Raw genomic sequence first — 13,338 nt, 5'->3', positions numbered from 1 at the left:
TATGCTTACTAAAACAAACTTCTTCTCAGTCACTACCCAAATTGATCATATTTTTAAAATGTGTATACATGTGCCTGCATTTCCAAAATTTTTATGTTAATGCAATGCTAGCTGAAGGATAATATCATGGAGATGGAGTAAGTTTGCCTGTATATCTGGGCTGGGCTAGTGGTATAACTACTACTGCTACTACTACTACTACTACTGCTTCAAGGCAGAAGCTGTGCCTTGTTTCTGTTTTGGGGGAGGCTGTTTGGGTTTTGTGGGGTAGAGTCTTCTGTCTTGTTGCGTAGGGGACCAGGGCGCTCTCAAGATCATCAGATTTCTTTATGTGGATCAAGACAAATGCAGTACAATTGGCCCTCTGTTTTTGCTGGGGATCCATTCTGGACTCCCCCCTGAAAATGGAGGCTCGCGCATATTCAAGCCTCATAGACTTGAATGGGGCATGCCCTGTATGCATGAATCGGGTGTGTGCGCTGGGTGCCATACGCCATAAGAAATAGCGGAGGTTGTCCCTCCATGGAGATTTGAGGGCACGGATCTCAAATCCGCGGTTTAGGAGGGGCGCCTGTAGTAATATAGTAATCATCCTTAGTCCCCTAAACAACAAGACAGAAGAATCTCAAAGGGAGATTGAGAACATCTGCCATGTAGTAACTATAGACGGCATTGCAGGATATAAACATATTATGAGTAATAAAAATGAATCAATCAGTCATAAAATATCCCTAAAGTACATAATCCTAGAGTTCTCTTAGTATAAAAACCAATTTCTATATGTATAGGTTTCATTCTTGTAGCTTTGGCAGAGATAGACACAGACACATTCTCTTTTATTATAATTTAGTTAGTTTCAGAAAGAATGTTACTCATTTTGAAAAGAAAACATTTGTGTTAACAAAACAACAAAGTAAGGAATATAACCATGTTTTTCTAAATTTGGTAATTTCCTTTCTCAGCCTTCACTTCTCTTGTGACAGTTTGGTCTGCTGCATGGGATTTGAGAAGCTGATGTGGGAACAGATTCATGTCACTGGAAGACAATGTGAGAGTTTGGGTGATTGTACGTCTGCTTAATCAACTATACTATGAGCAAGGTTTTTCCCTGTACTACAAAAGAAAAGACTTTTCCTTTGTACAAGATGTCATACCTGGGAAACTGTGCTTAGTGACATTGGAACATGGCTGAACCATGGCTAATTATGGCTTCCATATTTGTGCGAAATGGGAAGCTAGTGGGAGACTTCTTCATTTGTTTGCTGATGTATGGAAAGGGGAGCATAGAGGGGGCTAAAATTAGTATCCCTACATTTTTACTGGTGGTGGTAGTAGTAATAGTAGCAGAAGCAATGATGGTGATGGGGTGATAGTGGTGCTGGTAGAGCTGGTTAAAATACGAGTGTAGGGGAAACAGCAGGTGACATCTTATAAAGCCTAACAAGGGAGATGGGGTAATCTTTAAAAACTAAAGAAGGATTTTTCTCACAGTTCATTCAGTTCATTCAGACTGACATGGGAGATGTTGAAGGCCATTTTTCTCCCACACACACAGTGCTTTCACCATTGGGGCAAGATTCTGTTTGCTCAGTTTTTTTTCCTGCTGAGCAAATAAATGGGTATCGAACAGAAGTAAATAAATTACTAACTTTTAAACCTACATTTTATAAGAGAGAAGTTGGTGTAACTTGCCTGTGAATTAAATAGTTTTAACTGTTAAATAATAGGTTAGATCGTTGGCACAACAGGACAAAACAATTCATGGGGGTGATTCAGAAGCTGCTCTCAGGAGGTTCTTATAATTGGGAACAAATTTTTAAAAGAAATACTAACTCATACATTCGGTCTATTTACTCATGGATTTGTTGATATGCTATATATCATACTTCAGTCTAATTATTCAAATGCTTTATTATTTGCTGTTTTTGGACTCTGGAAGAAGACAGAAATCAGGTCTGCTATTTTGTTGGGTGGGTGAAGTAAGAAAAAATGGACTCCACCTCATGTATATTGCCCAGCCCTGGTCTAGGGAAACCGTGATTTGAATACATCTAAGCTTGGAAAAGTTACTTTTTTACTATAAGTCTAGGAATCCCTAGGTCAGTGGGATGAGTTATATTTCATAAAGGTAACATTTTCATACTTAAGGAAAGCATCACTTTATTAAAATCAGTTGTTTTGTTACTGGCAGTTTTCATCAGGAATGGGCAACCTGTAATCTTTCGGTCACAATTGGCATTTGCCTGAATTTCTTAGAGCCCCTGACCTAATTGTAAGACTGAATTGCAAGCAAGCAATTCAGATCTCTAGCAAGAGCAGTCCTCTCACCCCTGGTAATCTGTTGAATAGGTAGAGAGAATAGGGGAGTGAAAGCATAGTGAAAAGGGGTGAGAAGAAGGACTGCGCTGCATACTTTGGGATCTAGATCTTCATACTTTCCGCTTTGGATTTGATCCCATCAGCATGTGGGAAGAAGAGATACAGTCTATTCCTCCTCCTCCCTGATGTAGAAGATACAGTTCTCCACAGGAAAAGGGATTTCTTATCCCGATTTGCCCTCCTATTCCAGAGGGTGATCTTGTTGCGCATGCCCCAGTAGTAGGTACAGGTAAGGAAAAAAAATGTCCTTTTAAAATATGGGCAGACAACTATGGAAGGCCCTAATTTTGAGTCCTTTGAATGACCCTCCCCCCATCCCCTCTCCCAAGCTTAAGTGAGGGCTTCTACCATTTTGGAGGGGGAGAAGACCTTAAAATGGCGACTCATTCCCCTGGAAGTTAGTGAAAGGAGGATATTTTTATCAATAATAGGGTGGACCTGAAGGACACCCTGAGAGATGTGGTAGTCTGCATGCAATCTGCAGCTTTGTTTTTGTCTTTCCTATGGATGAATTCAAAATTTAGCCTTGGAAAAATTACTTTTAATGACTACAGCTCCTTGAATCTCCTAGATGCATGCAAGATTCTGAGAGGAAAATACAATAAAGTGGAGTGATTTAGCAATTTTGCTGCCATTTTTGTGCTTGGATTGCTTCTTCCATAATGCTGTTTTATGCGAACAAAGACAGAAGTAAAGAGACACTGGTATCTTTAAAAAGAATGCATGTAAATTGTAAGTTGGGCTGAGGTCCTAAATCAGTTACTAAGGAGGAAGTCCCATTAAACCAAGTGGGACTTGTTTCCAAGTGAACATGCATTTGCCCTTGGTCATTCAGTGAGTCCTTGAAAAAAAGAAACTAAAAGCTGAAGCAAATTAATGCTGGAGTGTACTATCTAGGAGTCAGTATTGAGTAGTGGTTTTAGTATTGGACTAGACCTTTGTGCAACTAGGGTTTGAATCCCTGTTCATGTAGTCGGAACCCACTGGATAACCTTGGAAAGCTCACACTCTGTCAGGTTTAGAGGAAGTCAAACCTCTGAATAAAGCTTGCCAAAAATCGTAGGATAGGATCACATAATTTGAAGTGGACTTGACAGCTCATAATAGCAACAAATATTATCTATATATTATCTGGAACTCATAGCTATTCAAATCACTCTACTTTTTTGTGTCTTGATGCCTGGAGAGCAAAACAGACATTTGAGTGTTTTCTGCTTATAATATACCATAATTTATATAAATTGGGCAAGATAGTCCATGAAGGCTAACTTTCACTTATCATTCGCCACCCATTATTTGATGAACCTACCCTTCCTTCCAGATCACCAAAAGAAATAATACCACCAAAGGAAATAGCTAAGGACTCTTCTTGTCCATTCAAAGACAACGAAAAACATGGGCCAGTAACCCCATGTGTCCCTAGAAGATCTCTGTTCCTAATGCAGGGATCATGCAGCTTGGCTTTGAAAATACATTTAAATCCCTCTCTTAAGTCACTAATAATACTTAATGAAAGTTTTATGAGCAAAGTACATTTTAAAATAAATTTTCATATCCATTTTTATTTGAAAATCCACATTGAGGAGCCAAATGTATTCATGCCAGAATGAGGTAATTTAGGAGAGCCACAAAAGAGTAAGAGGAATTCCTTTAGCAGCTGCCTGCAGAAATAATAAAGAGAACATTGATTAAACAAGGTGACCAATGGGGATGAAATTCTGGCGCTTAATTCAGCATGAAGGTCTTCATTTGAAACAGGAGGAATTGCCTGTCCAGGAACTTTAGTTGATACACTACATAAAGGAAAAAGATAAAAGTGGTTCCATAGTCCTTCAAACTCATTCTGTTGGATCCAAAAAAATATTTTTTCTCTCGGATGGAAGCTCCTCTCAGTTGGGATGGATTGGATTCAGCCCATTGAGATTGATGGCCCTGCTCGAGAATGAGGCAATGGAGTTATAGTTCTTATGCATTTGCTGGAGTAAATGTTATGGATTATGTGGCAATATTTTTGCTCAGGGGTTTGTGAAAAGCTGTATAGATATACTGAGAACATGCACCCACAGGGTTTCCTCTTTCCTCGTTTTCTTTGTTTGCAAATATAAACAACTGAAATGCACAATATACAGCTCCTCCCTCCCTAACTGTCATCTTTCGGCCTCTGAGGGAGAGAGAAGGCTGGCCCAGTACCATCAGGGGCTAGCCTGAAGAAAGAGGCTCCTCCCTAACTGTCATCTTTCGGCCTCTGAGGGAGAGAGTAGGCTGGCCCAGTACCAGCAGGGGCTAGCCTGAAGAAGAAGGTCATCTCCGTGGTCCAGGCCTCAGAGGGAGAGAAGAATGCGGACCTGATTCCCTCCCCCCTCACCATTCCCTTCTCCTTTTGTGTCGTGTCTTTTAGATGTAAGCCTGTGGGCAGGGAACTGTCTGTTATCCCCTCTATTGTAAACCGCTCGGATTCCCAGTGATTGGGCGGTATATAAATAAACCTATTTATTATTATGATTATTATTATTATTATTATTATTATTATTATTATTACTTGTTGCAAGCTTTCAAAGCTCCACGGGCTTCTTCATCAGGCAAGATATTATAAACCAAACAGAAGAAAAAAACAAAACAATTGGATATGTTAGTCAGATGCCTGCATGTTGTTTCAGTCCTTAGTAAAGATGTTATGATGGGGAGGATATCTTTTGCAGGCAGGCTCCTCCTTCAGCGGCAACAGTGAGATTTTCAAAGTCCAGGAAATTTAAAATCAATTTGCCTCTGAACAGGGACCCCTTTTTTGCGAGCAGTTTGTGATTTGTTATGTACTACACATAGCCTATTTTTCTACACTGGGTAACAGAAGACAATTGGTATAAGTATAACATGATAAGGAGGATATGTAATGAGAGTACTGTCTCAGTTCTTTCAATTTGGATAAATATCTGTGGCAGAGAAAAAGAAAAATGATTTAAAAAGGCATAAGATGGCCTGTTACAGACTGCCAAAATAAAGCTGCTTCGAGTCTCTTTGGAGGTATGCTATTTAAATGATGCATGGGTCCTAAGAGTCCGGAGGTCACACCAAAGCCAGACTCCATTCCTAAGCAACAGAGTGCAGCTTTTGGTGCAGCTTCTGGATTCTTAGGATGCATACATCATTTAAATAGCATACCTCCAAAGAGACCCGAAGCAGCTTTATTTTGGCAGTCTATAACAGGCAGATGTTAGCTGATCTGAACAGCAGTCAAGGAACAACCCAATATTTATTTGGAAGTAGGTCCCACCTTAGTCAGTGAGGCTTACTCCCTAGGAATTGTGTTCAGGGCTTCAGCCAAATGGTTTCTTTGGCAGAATTCACAGAATTTTGCCACAGTGTTCCAAAATCAAAATATTTATGATTACTGCCCAAGAGGCTTTCAAATAACTTACTGTGCATATGCTGGCCATTTACTTAATGGTTCCTACTTTTTGTATGTTCTACAGAAATCTTCTCTACGTCTATCCTCAAAGCCTAAACTTTGCCAACCGTCAAGGATCTGCTCGAAATATCACTGTAAAAGTCCAGTTCATGTTTGGAGAGGATCCAAGCAATGCAATGCCGGTATGGTGCTTGTGCCTGTTTTGTTCCATTTCACTTTTGTAGTCTTTGTGTCTCAGTTTTCCTTTGTGCATTCCAACAAGTGCATGGTGATGTATTGTCAGGAATATTCAGTGTCCTAATACCTAATAGAGTACACTAAAGAAACAGAGGGTCTGACTGAAAAACATTTAGTAAAGATTGTTAGCCTGATGTCTAAAGGACGTGGAGCGAACATTCAAATGTCTCTTTTTGTTCACTTTGGCAGGTAATCTTTGGAAAATCCAGCTGTGCTGAATTTTCAAAAGAAGCATACACAGCAGTTGTTTATCATAACAGGTAAGATGCAGAATGTGATTAAAAAGTAACTAATTCAATATTGTGTAGCATTATATAAATAATGCTGTAAAATCAGGTGTAGGATGATTGTGGCTACCTCACTTAGCGGTAACAACTCAGGTGTCAGGATCACCAGATTTGCTGGTTTAACTAGTTTGTGAATGATGACATGATGCATTCAGAACCTGGCATATGGATTTAAGAATTCTGTGGATAAGTGTGACGTGGATAATTTATATGGCATAGTTCCTTGACTACTCTGTGTTGGATTACACTAATAACTATATGACACCACTTTCACCATATTGCCTGCAGTTTTGCAGAACATGAAATGTTACCCTCCACATTTGTAAAGGCCTACTGATATTTTAAACATGGCCAATTAAAAAGATTGTATGTACAGTGCTGTGTAAATTTACAGCGCTTTATAAATAAAGGATAATAATAATAATAATAATAATAATAATAATAATAATAATAATAATAATAATAACCAGAATGTCTGTATTGAAATAAGGGCTTGAATGGTCTTTTACTCAAATGTAGTGCATGTTGTGATGTTTTAGCTGATACTTTATGGTATAGTCAGAGTCATATATGCATATAAACTAGCTGTTATTAATGTAAAACAATGCTAAAGACTTTCTTTCAGTGTCTTGCGTTTGTATCAATAGACATGGGAGGTCTATTTTTCACCTGAAATATGCCTAGATATAAGTCTTGACCTTTAAGCCATTTATTATGAGAATAAGCCCATAAAGGGAGAAAGTGGTTTAGGCCTGATGCCAAAATGCCATAACCTTATTAAGGTTTAGAGTGTCCAAATCCCATTTTAAGTTTCTTTTGGCCTTTTCAGGGATTTGTTGTACTCTTGACTTTTAAAGCACACACACAGCATAAATCTTGTTTTAGTCCAAGTATTCTACAAAAACACTTAAAACTGGGGCTCAGCAAAGTTTTGGTTTCAAGGTCTTTCCAGTGAGAGTAGTAGAACACCAGGGACAAAAAATCATGCTCCTATACCCAAGGATTATAACCCTTGGAAGAAAATGGAAGCAGGTACATCACACTTTTGAAATGCTAAAACTTAATTGCATATTAGCTCCAGTCTCCTTCAGGAGATGTGGGTTAATGTAGGCTTCTGTAATTTATTCTTTCTTTTTAAAAGAATGGTATATTAGTTGCTTAGTACTTTTTTGCCCCACCTTACCAACCAGTGTTCATTTCTTTAATTTGCACAGAAAAAATGTTAAGCAATTAAATGTCAGAAGAATAGCATTTCTGTCTTGAAACCTGGATTAACCTCTCTTCTGTAGCATATTCAACGTGTTCTCATTTTTTTGGTTTAACACTTGTTTTTATTTGCTGATACCTGGCCTTTTTGGAGTACTAATGGGCCATGTTACCTAATATGTTCCCCTCAGAGTGAGATGAGAATTGAGATCCTTTTAATTGATACTGATGGGAATTATAACTAGAAGCTTCTGATTGCATAGCTTGTTCTCTGGCACTGAACCTAGGTACCAGGTCTAGGAAATAGTTTAATCTGTTAATTTATTCTTGGTTATCACACTTTTTTAACATAAACAGCTGAACTCTGGGAAAAGAAAGTAGAAAACTCAGTCATCTAGACCAGACAGGTTTTATTTTTACAGATATATATGTTTTTATCTCAAAACAGATCTCCTGATTTTCATGAAGAAATTAAGATTAAACTCCCTGCAACATTAACTGACCATCACCACCTGCTTTTTACTTTTTATCATGTCAGTTGCCAACAAAAGCAAAACACTCCACTTGAGACTCCTGTTGGATACACGGTAACAACAATTATACTCAACTCCTTTTCCTTCTCTTCTCCCATTCTCTTTCAGTTTTTAGCTGTGGGGAGGCAGAGATAAAAGGGCTTGTCTACACTGCAGAAATAAAGCAATTTGACACCACTTTGACTGCTATGGCTCAATTCTGTGGAATTTTTGGAACATTTAGCCTTCTCTGTCAGAGAGCTCTGGTGCCACAACAAACTGCAATTCCCAGAATTCCATAACATTGAGTCGTGGGTTGCCACGGAGTTTCCAAGAAACTCTGTAGCAAACCAAGGAACAAACTGCAGTAGTGTAGAACTGCATTATTTCTACATTGCAGATGCAACTAAGGTTTGAGTGTATTGTGCTTGGTTTATTTCAACATACCAGTCGTTTTGGTGAGATGCTTTGAAGCAAAACACTACCAGTTAAATAAAATCTCACTCTAATATCACTGGAAGCTTAGTGTTCTGTGAAACTGATCAGGTCACTCTCTACAGTACTCAAGTGAAAGCAACAACGAGAGGACCAACTTCAAGCTACTACGGGGGGGGGGGGGGGGGGGGGAGGAGCAACAGCATGGCAAGTTAAGGAGCATGGGGGGACATTTAAATAGTGATGGTTTGCTGTGGAGTTTCCAAACTTTGTGGCAAACCAGGGGTCAAATTTATCTGGGTTAGGGTTGGATTCACTGGATCTATGTCAGTGTCATCTAAGCAGAACAATGTGAAGCCAGGGGGAACACAAGCCTTTTTACCCATGCAGACAACTCCTAAGAGGAGAGTTTCCCCTGACGTTCTCAAAGCCAGGTCAGGCATGTAAAAGAGTACAAAGAATCAAAGCATGTAGTGCTTCATATGACATAACTAATACTTGAGATTGTATTTTGAAACAGACTAGTAGCCTGTGAGGCTATTGTAACAAGGGAGTTTAATGTTTCCTGTAACCAACCATGATCAACAGTCTAGCTGCAGCAATTTGTAAAAACCGAAGTTTCTGAATACAGTGCTCCCTCGGGTTACGAAATTAATTCGTTCCGCGGCTAATTTCGTAACCCGAAAAACCTTCGTAACCTGAATTGCCATAGGCGCTAATGGAAAAAAAGCCGCGGCTCCGCCGCGGCTCCATTGAAAATAGCGCCGAGGTTTTTTCATAACCCGAAAAAACCTTCGTAAGCCGAAACAATAAATCCCTATGGGATTTTTTCGTATCCCGAAAAATTCGTAAGCTGGGTAATTCGTATCCCGGGGTACCACTGTACAGTACTTTTAAAAGGCACTTTTATAGTATCCTAAACAAAATGTAACTAAGACATGAATTATCATGGTTTCATCAAGCCTCTCTTAGAAAAGGTTCAGTTGGCACACTAGCCTCAGGTGTGAAAATTCCTGGCCTCCAGTTTCTCAAAACCATGCAATCTTTAGTTTCAGAGTTGAATCCAGTAGAAAAACTAAAGTTATCTCCATCGCATAACCAAGCCCAAGGCCAGATTGAAATAGATCTTTAATTCAGGAACTTCTAGAGCTAAGATGTCCAGGAGCATGTTACTGGAAACTGGGCAGGCAGGCAATGTTAAACTACATTAATTATGCAAAGTGGCAGCAGCCCTATTCTAATTTCCATATCTTTTACTGCATGTTCCTCCCCTCTGTTTTTAAAAAAATGGAAAACATTTCTGTTTTCTGTAGTATAGTAGTTAAGAGAGCCAGATGAGAGTTGAGGAGCTCTAGTTCCTAGCCTTCCCAAATCCATGAATAATAAACAAATAAATCAGTATGTGCTAGCGTGCCAGGCCCCCACACATGCGCACCTCCTCAACACCTGAGAGAATCAGTATGTGCGTGTGTCACTAAATATTCTGTAGCTGACACAAAGTTCACTCTACTTTGAACCCAAATCCCTGTATGTATTTTAGTCCTTTGACTGAATTGTATTTCTCCAGCTAAGATTTGTATGTATGTATGTATGTATGTATGTATGTACATACACAACCCCTGGATGAGCTGAAGATTTCCTGTGTACTTCATATATGTAAATTAGACATTCTGCCTTCTCTTCCCAATTTAAGTGGATACCCATGCTCCAGAATGGACGGTTGAAGACTGGTCAGTTCTGCCTTCCTGTTTCCCTGGAGAAGCCACCACAGGCTTATTCTGTGCTCTCACCAGAGGTTAGTCATGCTCTACACTTATGTGACTCAGCAAGGCAATTTAAGCAAATAAAATAATATAAAATAAATGTCTGACTGACAAACAAGCTTTAAAAAGATGCTCATATCATCTTCAACTATATTGACTGGAATGACCTTTTTTGCTACAAGTACCTGAACTGTACTTCTGTTTTGTTGTAAATGACAGCATGGTTTTATTATATATTGCTTTGTTATTAGGTACCTCTTCCTGGAATGAAGTGGGTGGATAACCATAAAGGAGTTTTTAATGTAGAAATCATTGCAGTGTCAACCATCCATACACAGGTATGTATTAATAGGGGTCTCTCTAAAGCAGAAGAGGCAGCAATATTTATAGTCAATTTGATGGCTATGGTGACCTTATTCATCACATCTCTCTGGATGGGCAATATTAGTGGGTTCCCTCATTCCGAGGTACCTGTCTTGGGCTGCACCCCTGCCACTGCCATGTTGCCAGACTTCAGCTGCAAACTTCAAAGACCTCTTTAAAACTATCAAGGAATCCTTGTTTTTCAAAGGGTTTTCTCATTACCATTGGCCATCAAATTTTGATGGTGTGATTTGGGGTGTGTGTGCAAAAATGGCCTTTTGTGCCACTTGTGATCCAATTGGGACCCAAATTCTATTAATATGCATATGAGATCAGATACTTTTAAAAAATTTTTTTTAATGAATATAGATTTTTAAAAAAACAACAACACACAACTTAGTGCATAATGTTTGATTTTTTTTTAATATGTAGGATCCTTACTTGGACAAGTTCTTTGCTCTTGTGCATGCCCTGGATGAACATATGTTCCCTGTGCGGATTGGTGACATGAGAATAATGGAAAACAACTTGGAAAATGAATTAAAGGGCAGTATTTCAGCTCTGAATTCATCTCACCTTGAGCCTGTGGTGCGATTTCTCCATCTCCTGCTTGATAAACTGATCCTTTTGGTTGTAAGACCTCCTATTATTGCAGGCCAAATAGGTATTTTATTTCAGTTTTTAGTTATAATTTAAAAAATAGTTCTTGAAATTAGCATTCCTCATTGTATTTACTTAACTGTATTTATCAATACTGTATTATATTTAATTGCATATGTTTTCATTATTCTTTCTTATTTTCATTGTCCACAAATTCCATTTGGGAGGTACCACAGATGTGAAGACAAGAAAAATGGAACCATGAGAAGGAGGCTGGAATATAATTATGCACACTAGTTCCCAGGGGCTGCACTAAGAGGGGTCGGGGGTGCAGACCACACCAGGTGACATCCTAAGGGGGAGGGGCGGGTGACACATCTGCTTCCCTAACATCTCCCTTTTGGCAGAAATGGGCTATGATATTCGCCTCTGTGCCTTTAAAAGGCTGAAGAAATGGTGTGAGTGGAGTGAGGCTCAGTGGGGAGAGAAAGGAGAGATCCCAGGTTTTGTTAAAATTTAAATTTTTATTCATTTCAAATTTTCTTTAAAAAATCCAATCTTACCAAATTTTCCCTTTTACCACACGAAACAATGTACAGCGGGACCTTGGTATCTGCAGACTTGCCATCTGTGGATTTAAGCATCTGCGGATGGCAAGTCCCTGTTGTCCCCAATGGTGGCACGATCATGCTGCCATTAGGAACAGCCCCTGTTGTCCCCACTGGCGGCGCGTGCATGTGGCCGTGCCACCATTAGGGACAATGGGACTTCACCTGAGGTCCTGTGCATTTTGGTATCTGCAGGGGTTCAGATCTCCCCATGGATACTGATGTCCCACTGTACATGTAAATGCATTTATGTTGCATGTATGATACTGTAATTTAAACGTATAATTTTAATTTTGCTAGTTCTTTATATCACAACTATTGTCGTTACGTTCAGTGATATACAGGAATTACAATTTATGAGTAACATTAGCACAATTTTTTTTTTTACTAAGGATTCTATATGGTGTGGCATGGGAGGAGTTCAATTGCAGGGGGGGGTGACACTGTGTGTTACTGCACTGAGTGACACCAACCCTAATGGTGCTACTGCTAATTTCTGGAAAATGTAATTATTGGCTTTCAATAGGCATCTGACTGGGCACTCTGGGAACAGTATCCTGGACTAATTTTGCCTTTGATCTGATCCAGCAGGGCTCTTCTTTTGTTCCCATGTGCATTTCTCTGTTATTTTCAATATGATTATGCAAGGGACATGGTGGCTTAGCGATTAAAACACTGACTGATGATCGCAAGGTTGGCAGATTGGCAGTTTGAGACCCAAGCACTGCATGACAGAATGCGCTCCCATCACTAGTGCCAGCTTCTGCCAACCTAGCAGTTTGAAAACATGTAAAACTGCTAGTAGATAAATAGGTACTACTATAGTGGGAAGGTAACAGTGTTCCATGCACCTGGCATTCAGTCATGCTGGCCACATGACCACAGAGTCTTCTTTGACAACGCTGGCTCCCTTGGTTTAGTAACAGAGATGAGCACTGTCCTCTACAGCCGGACATGACTAGACAAACATGTCAAAGGGAAAACCTTTACCTTTTATGCTAGAGATGGCTAGTTTTCTGTTTTCCCCTCATAACTTTCTGGGGGCCATTCTGGGGGGAAACAGTGTGACATATTTAGCTAGGTACCACTTGTCCATCCATTTCATGACTTTCTCAAATGTATCTGTTGTGTTTATTTAATAGCTAAAATGTTCACCTTGCCTGTCTCATTTGTTCTCAAATCATTTTGATGGTATTTTAGCAAATATCTGTGACTTACGGTGTTAGAGATGTATAATTTTAGGCATGTATTTCTGTGATTTTGAGATACTTTATTATAAGTATTTTAAGTAATGTTTAATATTAATGATGTGATCAAAATCAAATATTAATTATACTGAATTTCTTGTTGGGTGAGAAGACTTTCCAATTCAAACTATTCAGGGTTTTTAAAAAAACAATAACCATTCAAGTACGCACTGTCTTCACTGAAACTCATATTGAGTGGACTCATATAACTCCATTGAGTTCCTATGCAGGTAGGAAGGCAGGAAATAATAATAATAATAATAATAATAATAATAATAATAATAATAATAATAAT

At 39.1% G+C, this 13,338-nt stretch overlaps 1 protein-coding gene across 9 annotated transcripts in view; it reads left to right on the top strand.

The window, feature by feature from the left end:
- Window positions 1-13,338, top strand: part of DOCK7 (dedicator of cytokinesis 7) — a 614,518-nt gene that overhangs the window by 538,266 nt on the left and 62,914 nt on the right. For all 9 annotated transcript variants that reach the window (XM_042462522.1, XM_042462521.1, XM_042462520.1 and 6 more), the window contains exons 15-20: window positions 5,850-5,967; window positions 6,212-6,282; window positions 7,964-8,102; window positions 10,156-10,257; window positions 10,477-10,563; window positions 11,021-11,252. In XM_042462522.1, the coding sequence (XP_042318456.1) occupies window positions 5,850-5,967; window positions 6,212-6,282; window positions 7,964-8,102; window positions 10,156-10,257; window positions 10,477-10,563; window positions 11,021-11,252 (749 nt within the window). The remainder of the gene's footprint in view (window positions 1-5,849; window positions 5,968-6,211; window positions 6,283-7,963; window positions 8,103-10,155; window positions 10,258-10,476; window positions 10,564-11,020; window positions 11,253-13,338) is intronic.

Source organism: Sceloporus undulatus, chromosome 4, assembly GCF_019175285.1.
Source record: "Sceloporus undulatus isolate JIND9_A2432 ecotype Alabama chromosome 4, SceUnd_v1.1, whole genome shotgun sequence".
Taxonomy (NCBI): domain Eukaryota; kingdom Metazoa; phylum Chordata; class Lepidosauria; order Squamata; family Phrynosomatidae; genus Sceloporus; species Sceloporus undulatus.
Note: the sequence above shows the minus strand (reverse complement) of the source record. Positions and strands in the feature narration are given on the sequence as shown.